Raw genomic sequence first — 9312 nt, 5'->3', positions numbered from 1 at the left:
GGAGGGAAGGTTTAAGTTGGACATCAGGAGGCGCTACTTCACGGTCAGGGCGGCTAGAGTCTGGAACCAGCTTCCAAGTGAGGTGGTGCAGGCTCCCACCCTGGGGGTTTTTAAGAGGAGGTTGGATGACCACCTTACTGGGGTCATTTGACCCCAGTGCTCTTCCTGCCATGGCAGGGGGTTGGACTAGATGATCTGCTCAGGTCCCTTCCGACCCTAGAAACTATGAAACTATGCAGGAGTGAGTCTGCAAAAGTAATTCTAATATTGACTTAGAAAAACAAAGCGAGACCAGGATAAAGTTTAATTACTTTAAATGCCGATATTTTTTTTTCTTTTCGCCTGTCTCAGATCTAGAAAATGGCTGGCCTGCCAAGCTAGCTGGATTGGACATTCAACATCTCTTACAGGTAGTTTCCACCCTTCTCCTATGGATTTGGCCAAGCAAAAACTGTGTTTCTTTCTTGCCTGTGCTGTTACAATACCCAGGGAGTGACTATTTCTGTGAAAGGATCACAGATGTCTAATGCAATCACTGTTTTACTTAGCATTTTTATAAGATCTAATGTTTGTATAAAATATCTCCATTATCATATTTGTTGGTGTTCAAAGTTCAGGCATTTCAATCCAAAAATAACTTCATAATTTTTAGTGGGCAATTGAAAACAAAAACAGAACATTTTTCCTTTGGGAACTATTTTTTTCTAGCATAGAGATAGTGTTAGAAAAATTCCCTGTTTGTTCCAAAACAAACTTAATTTTCTGAACTGTCTTTTATAGTTTTGTATCTAATCTAAGCTAAACTAATTTAATCTCAAATATTTTAGAGCAGTGGCCAGTAACCTATTGCCCACAGGCTGGATCCAGCCTGAAAAGGTCTGATTTAGTGTGGGAGATGCAGTGGGCACTGATTTAAAGGAGCTGCATTAATTGATGATTTAAAAGGGGCACATTAAAGGGATTAGTTCAGGCTTCTTGTTCTGTGCCTTTGCTGCTGAATTTGCCATTCCACACTGGTATTTGGAATACCTTTCAGTGGGACCTGGTAAGCAGAGTGGGGCAAAGAGCAGGGGAAGGATCAAAGCAGCAGGGGACTGGCAACCTGTGGCAACAGCTGGATCTGCTGCTCTAAAAGGTTGCTGACCCCTGTTTTAGAGCACCAGCCATGCTAATGTTTAACTGAATTCATCTCTGTGAAACAATTTGTGGGGAGGTATCTTGGTCCAGGTCCTAGCGCAGAGGTGTATCACAAACAACACTCTCATGATCAGCACCTTTGCTGCAGAGTATTCAAGGACTTAACAGGCCTGGAATATGAACATTCCCCAATATTAAGACATCTGATCAGAGTCAGTGTGGAGAAAGCTTTCATTCTTAGGTTTGTGGTATCAGTGATCTCTGGATAAAAAGAGGATGCATTGCTGTCAACCTAGCAGCTTTCAAAGAATGACACTCACTTTGTAGCAATCATGGACTAAGGTGAGGGTGGCTAAATTTTCTAACCCTTCTAGCCACAGGTCTTGCCATGAACATGACCCAGAACCAGTGATCTACTTACCGCTCCCCGGCTATTTATTAATTTGCTGTTAGATGACCCTTTAGAATAAATAATAAGTAAGAATGAAAAAAATAGAAATTAATAACTGAACAGACAGTGGGGAAAAATGTATTTATTTAATTGCTTCTCTTTTTTCCAGGAGTCACATATCAACTGCCCAGAGCCACACATGGCTTGTGAGCTGTAGTTTGGCTATTCCTTGGGCAACAGGCTCAAAACTAGAATGTAAAATTAGAGTAGCTCTGAGAACCACTCTAATTAAGGAGCCCAGAGCACCTCATGTGTCAGCGTCCCTGTGCTTCGAAATGGCTCATTGAATGAGCTTTAGATAAAATGTCCCTGCCACCATGTTGAAGGATCAGGACACTAATATACAAGATGCAGGAGGCTGATGGAGTGCAGTAATTGCCCCTCTTCAGCAGACTTGATTAATCGAATCTACTCCAATGCGCTGGAATTACAGTGCATTGGAGCAGCCTCACTGCTCATGTATAGGAACCCTAAAGTGCTACCCTGCCCTGCCTTCTTCTTCTTATCTGGCGAGGTAAATCCTTCAAGTTAGGGATGAGGCATGATGACAGGGTAGTATAGGGGAAATATACCTGCCCAACTGATTTTAAAGATCCCTTTAATTTTATTTGAAATGAAAATAAAAAATTGAAAACTACAGAAATAAAAGAAAATGCGGAGAACTATGAATAAAGATCATTCTGAGGATACCTAGTTTTAGGCCAGTGACTCACCAGTCATGGATACTCAGCACTCCTAAAATTCCTGCTTTGCCCAAATTCCTGCTTTGCCCACCACTCAAAGGTTCTGCAAGTGCTCCTGCCAGTGACTGGCATTTATATGGTATCTTTTGTCCAAAGACCTCCAAGCACCTAATAAAATAAGCAACTGATTGCTAACTATATATACAACGATCATTTTACTCACCATTGAAATTTAGCTTCCTCTGGGATGGGAGGCAGTATTTTAAGCAGGGGTTGGTACTATTATTTAACAGTTTTGGCCAGAAATTGAAAAGCATCATATTCCATGAAGCTAGAATGGAATTTTAGATGGACAGAATTTAATTACCCAACTAGAATTTAATTGGGATAATAGGATATATTACATCCCTGCTCTTACAAAAAGTGCCATGGGATTTTTTTAATTGCCACACTTAGGACCTTAGTTTTACCTCTGAATTGAAAGATGGCATCCTTCAACACGTGGTTTCTCTTAAACTCCAACCTGGGATTGGTTCAATATTGGCTCACAAGTAAGAGTGGCACCTACTGAGTTTTGTGTGTATAGCTTCCTGTGGCAGTAGCTTTTTCCTGTGGTCTTATAACACTCAAGTATATTATAAAAGAGGGCTATTGCAGGTCCACTACAAACAGACAGGGCAGAGGCTTTCCCTTCTCTGTACCAGTTCCATTAGATTTCAGCATGGATTGACAAGTCGATAAGTAGTCAGGTCAGTCATCTGCTGGCTGCAGGTCAAGTGGAGCATATTAAGTGGAGATTATTTGTAGTGCATCAGAAAAAAAGTAAGCAATTTTTTTCCAGTTCAACTCAGAATGCATGCTTGGAGGAACAGCTCTGCTGATGTAACTCAGTGGTGAGTATATGTTACAAGGTTCCTTGCTGCACCAGTGTGCAGAGGATATGAGTCAGTTTCAGCCCCGGTGAGATTTAAGCTGTAGCAGCTCATACTTTTCTCTCAGGAGGTCCCTGATTCAACTTCTAGCACGATGGCCACAGCTGCGGTTGTCCCAGGTACTGACTCAGCAGCCGCTGAGCAGCTTTTTTAATCTGTTCGCTCAGGTTCCATGAAAGATGGATACAGAGATACAGGGCATATCTACATAAGATGCTACCTGTGCAGTAGCTTAATAATACTGCTCAGTAGCATATCACAGCATGGACAGTGCTAATACACTATTGCACGGTATTATTAGGCTACTGCACAATAGCATCACTAAAAAGGCATTTGGTGGCATTACTGTGCAGTAACTCCAGTTACTGTGCACTTATTTAACACTTGATTATACAAGTACTAAATTAAATGCTCAGTAACCACTGTGCATTAATGAATGTGTAGAGGCACCCACAGAGGACCAAATTTTTCTCCCATTTAGTAACGTTAATGGAGCATCACAGGTGCAGAGGAGAGCAGGATTTGGCCTACTCCAAAACTTTTGGCCTACTCTAAGTCTTCTGACCTCAGCCAAATCAAGACAAATTTGGAGGAACTAGAATCTAATGAGAAAAATGTGGCCCCATAGTACTTAGTTGGCTGCTGTTCCCTGCGTGGTTCCCAGGGCTACAAGAAACGGTTCAAAACATTTCTTATCCCAGAAGACTAATTAAAGAAACACTGTGCTTTAACAACTACTTGCCCTTGTAGTCAGAAAGTTAATTTCTGATTTGAGATACACAGATGAATACTGCTGTTAATGCCCTCAGGTTGTTATTTTCCATTAATTCACGCCCTAGCTCTACAACCTCACTCTGAGAAAGGCTAGTCACTGGCAGTGGCAGTGCTCTCACATGCCTCGTGTTGGGGCACCCCATCTAGAATAAACAAATATCTTTATGATGAGGTCATAGATTAGAGCACAAATTATTTCATATAGTCACAGACAACCTGGTCTTAATCATGCGAAGTGAGGAACATTTTAGTTCTGACCCTACAAAGAGATCATCTGGCTTGCATTGAAGCTAAAGGTGCTGCTTATGTACACAGGTTTAAGTGCTTTGCTGGATTGAGAACTGAGTGCTTAGCACTTTGCAGGACTTAACTGATCCAACATCAGTCTAACCCTGCTGATGCCTCTTGGTATTCCTGGGATTCATAGATTCATAGAAGTTAGGAGCTGGAAGGGACATCACAAGATCATCAGGTCCAGCTCCCCTGCTCTAAGGCAGGAAAGACTGCTGGGGTCAGATGACCCCAGCAAGCTGTGCATCCAGTCTTCTTTTGAAGATCTTCGGGGAAGCTGACTATGCCACCTCTGGAGGGATTCTGTTCCAGACTCTGGACACACAAACTGTAAAGAAGTTTTTTCTTATTGTCAGGTATTGGAGTCACTTGCAGATCTGTAGGACGCCGCCTGCTGCTCGACTAGGATGTTATCGGTTCTAATTGATGATCTACACGCCCACATTTCGCCTGCCATGACTTGACATTAACGGAGTTGGTTCATTACCTCCACGTGTAGTCCAATTAGTAGTCTCACCGTTGTCCCGCGGGGTCCCGCATTCCTGAGGGCTACGCCACCCCTACACTCTCCCCCGTTCCACCGGGTTCTGACCATCCAGTTGGTCCTGCCACGTGTCCTCGGTTCCAATCAAACACTCAACAAAAGACTGAAAAGAAAACAAGAAAACAAAGAAGGTTTCCCTGGCCTGTGTCAGTGTTCCTGCTGTTTGCAACCAAGATCTAAACCAAAATTGACCTTCGTGTGGTCAGTCCCTCTTTGGTGGCTCTCTCTCTCTCACAGCCTCTTGTGGAGGTCGCCACGATTTCTTTTAACACCTTGAGTCCATCTTGTTGGCTTGTGCCACTTTTACATGTATTACGGTACCACGAAAGTCTATAGTGCCCCTCTATTAGGGCTATTACGGTACCATTCTCACTGCAGGGCTCTGCCAGCTCCCCGCGTAAACCAACAGTTCTGCACCCCGCAGGGCCAATAAACTTGGCTGTAAGTCCCCGCTGGGGTTTTTACTCTGTGCAAGAGTCTCCTACCAGCACACCACATCGCTTTCAGAGTTCCCTGAAGCGTGTGTTGGCTCGCTCCTCCTCCTCCTCCTCTTTCCGGTTCTGCGCTCCTCCCGCTTTCCTGTCCCGGGCTCTTCTTTATACCGGCGCGGGAGTTCTCTGCCCCTCCCCCCCCGAAGCACCTCGGTCAGGGAGATTTCTGCTGGGCTCCTTGGGGCTGTGGACCTGGGGCTGCTGAACCTTTGTTTAGCCCAGGTGCTTTGGAGCCCGGTGGCTCCTTCTCTCTCTCACATATGCTGCCCCTCAAGACACCGCAAGGTGCTTCACCTTCTTGCCTTACTATGTTCCCATTCAATTTGTTGCCTTCTTCTTCTTCCTCTCTCCTTATCCCCTCATTCGGGTTTTCTTCCTCACAACGCGATAGGAAGTCCGCCATTGTATTCACCTTTCCTGGCCTGTATGCAACGTAGAATCAAAAAGGTTGGAGAGCCAAGGAACACCTCATTATGCGGGCATTATCTGTTTTTGCAGTGTTTAACCATCTCAAAGGTGCATGGTCAGTTATCAACTTAAATTTGCGACCCAACAGGTAATACCGAAAATAGTCCACCCTCCAACAGATAGCAAGACATTCACGTTCCACAGTGGAATACCTTTTCTCGTGTTTGTTCAGTTTCCAACTAGCGTAAGCTATTGGCTGCTCCACTCCAGCAATGTCCTGAGATAAAACTGCTCCTAGCGCGAACGCTGACGCATCAGTCTGCAGAGTGAAGGGCAGTACGAAACTGGGGGTATGGCGAATTACCTCTTGGTACAAGGCCTGCTTAAGGTCTTCAAAGGCTCTCCGTCAATCTGCATTCCATCTGATGCCATATGACCTTTGTCTTGACTAAAGGGGTTGCTATCTCCGCAAACTTAGGTATAAACCTCCGATAGTAACTTGCAAGCCCTAAGAAGGCCCGCATTTGTTTCTTTGTCGTAGGAGTGGAATATTCTCTAATAGCTTTCACTTTGTCAGCAAGGGGTCTCACTCGTCCTTGCCCCACTAAAAATCCTAAATATTTGGTTTCTCTCTTTCCCAGTGCACACTTCTTTGGGTTCGCTGTCAGTCCTGCTTGCCTAAGCTCGAGTAAGATAGCCCTTAAGGCCCTTAGTTGTTGTTCCCATGATTCCGTGTAAATTACGATGTCATCAATATATGCGGAGGCATAACCTTGATGTGGAGCGAGTACCCAATCAATCAGCCTCTGGAAAGTGGCTGCCGCCCCATTAAGCCCAAATGGCATTCTTTTAAATTCAAAAAGGCCCCATGGTGTACCAAAGGTGGTCTTGGGTTGGTCTTCCTTTCTCAAAGGCACTTGCCAATAGCCTTTGGATAAATCTAATGTTGATATAAACTTCGTCTGAACTATACGCTCTACTAATTCGCTCACCTGTGGCATGGGAAATGCATCAAATTGCATCAGGGCATTTAGCTTACGAAAATCTACGCACAGCCACAGACTCCTGTCGGGTTTTGTCACAGCTACTAATGGACTACGCCATGGGCTGTGTGATGGTGTGATGATCCCCTGAGCTAACATCTTTTCCAGCTCCTCTTTAATCAGTTGGTACCTATGGTACGGGATCCTCCGCCATTTCTCTCGTACTATATGACCTTCTTTGTTCACAATTTTATGTTCAGCCCCTGCAGCTCTACCCGGCCTATCCATGAAGACATCCCCAAACTCTTTGATTATACCTTGCAGCTGTTTCCGCTGTCCTACCTCCAATTGCCTCCCCACAGGGACCCTATCACCATCTCTGGGGTCTCCTGGATTGTCCGTAACCTGGTGCCCAAATTCCTCCATCTCAGGGTCAGGAGAAATCAATAGGGCCTTGGGCTCGTGCCACTCTTTAAGAAGATTTAAGTGATATACCTGTTTCTGTCTCTTGGCCCCTGTGCGTAATACCTCGTGATCTACCGGTCCTACTCTTCTTAGTACCATGAAAGGGCCTTGCCAACAGGTCAAGAATTTACTTGTTGAGCTAGGCAACAGCACCAACACCTTTTGCCCCACTTTTAACTCCCTCTCCTTAGCGTGCATATCATATCTCTCCTTTTGTTTTCTTTGTGCCTGCTTCAAGTTCTCCTGTGCCACCTCCCTTACCAACTGGAGGTGCTCTTTTAAATCCCGCACATACTCTGATGCACCTCTTTCTGTGTTCGGGTCTGCCTCCCACTCTTCTCTTACTACATCTAACAGACTCCTGGGCCTGTGTCCAAAGGTTATTTCAAAAGGGGAATACCCCAGCGATGCTTGTGGGGCATCCTTAATCAGAAACAGCAAAGGGGGGACCATCAGGTTCCATTTTTTTGGTTCTACCTGGGCACATCAGCGCAACATCCCTTTAAGGGTACCGTTAAAGCGTTCCACCAGACCATTCGTTTGAGGATGGTACACTGCCGTCCTTAAATGACGGAACTGTAACACTTTACGCATGGAACCCAATACTAGGGATATAAAATTAGACCCCTGGTCGGTAATAATCTCCCCAGGGATACCAAATTTTGCCACCCATTTCATTAGTTCTTCTGCAACCCTGGGTCCTGTCACTGCTCGCAAGGGGATAGCCTCCGGAAACCTAGTCACATAATCTACTAGCACTAAAACGAACTGGTGTCCCGCTACTCTCCGAGGCAAGGGGCCTACTACATCTAAAGCCACTCTAGCAAATGGCTCTCTAACCACTGGCATCGGCTGCAATGGTACCTTGGGGGGCTTATAAGTGCTCACCTTCTGACATATTTCACAGACTTGACAGAATCCTTCCACTTCTTCATACAAGTTGGGCCAAAAACACCATCTATCTAGGTGAGCTTCAGTCTTGTTTTTGCCTAGATGTCCCCTCAAGGGATTCCTATGAGCTAAGTGTAGAAGTGGCTCTCTGTAAGGTCTGGGTATAATTAACTGTGCCACCTCCTCCCCTTCAGCTTTACCCCGCTTAATCCGGTATAACAGACCATTATGTATCTCACACTGGGGCACCAGGTTATTTTGTTTGGGGAGCGTTACCTGCTGGTCGATTCTCACCTGTTTGGTTTCCCTGAAGGCCCACAGTTCTTCATTGCTCTCCTGCACCTCACGGAATCAACTGCTACTGGCCAGTGTTTGTATCTCCATTTCTTCTTCCATCTCTGGACCTGCCCCAACTAGTCCTTCTCTAGTGCCCTTGGAGTTATGGAGCGATTCTAAAACTTCAAACATTTCTGGCCAGTCTCGACCCAATATCATAGGATACAAAATTTTTTCTTCCAATCCCACCTGGATTCTTCTGCTGACCCCACTGACCTGCATGTGCAATAAACTACGTTCATAATATGCCTTTTGTCTATGGAGGCAGACCATCTGCATGCCGGCATATCTCGGGGCTTGTTTCCAAGTGATCAACGATGGGCGAACCAGAGATTGGGCACACCCAGTATCAACCACGGCCTGAACCGGCTGCCCTTCTACCCACACAGTCACCTCGGGTAGGGGTTGTACCATACCTGTCAAACTGTCCCCCACACCACAATCCATAAGTTCCGCCTCTTGTGCTTCCCCTGGTTCTGTACGATGGTCTGCGGGTTCTGTTACATTTCCTCTTGGTCCTGGTATCGGCCGTAAACCCTGGGAACAGTTTCGGGCTATATGACCCCTTCTCCCGCAGGTGAAGCAGACCAGCCCCGCAGGACTTCCTTTCTTGTTTCCTTTATTCTCTTTTTCGCCTTTTTGGTTTGCCTCCTGCCCATGGCCTGTCCCTGTCCCTCTCATACCTCGATCCCGCTGCATTTCTCTTTGGGCCATATCAAAGTGTTTGGCCAATTGCAGGGCTTCTTGGGAAGACTTGAGGCAATGGCATCTCACCCATCTCTGGGTGTCTTTCAGGGGTTATATTAAGCCTTTGCAATATCTCGCCCTTCACCTTATCATAGTCCTGGGCGTCTACCCATGTCATGACCCTATAGGCCGCCTGGGCCTGACCAATCAACAGGACCCCTAATTGTCCAGCCCATGTC

The 9312-nt window shown here is 45.6% G+C and overlaps 1 protein-coding gene across 1 annotated transcript in view; it reads right to left on the bottom strand.

Annotated features, from left to right (window-relative positions):
* Positions 1-5706, bottom strand: part of WNK1 (WNK lysine deficient protein kinase 1) — a 205901-nt gene extending 200195 nt beyond the window's left edge. The window contains exon 1 of the mRNA XM_019515831.1: positions 5611-5706. Coding sequence (XP_019371376.1) covers positions 5611-5706 — 96 coding nt within the window. The remainder of the gene's footprint in view (positions 1-5610) is intronic.
* Between the last annotated feature and the right edge of the window lie 3606 nt (positions 5707-9312).

This window comes from Gavialis gangeticus, unplaced genomic scaffold (assembly GCF_001723915.1).
Source record: "Gavialis gangeticus isolate Ggan-Ray unplaced genomic scaffold, GavGan_comp1, whole genome shotgun sequence".
NCBI classification, from domain to species: domain Eukaryota; kingdom Metazoa; phylum Chordata; order Crocodylia; family Gavialidae; genus Gavialis; species Gavialis gangeticus.
Note: the sequence above shows the minus strand (reverse complement) of the source record. Positions and strands in the feature narration are given on the sequence as shown.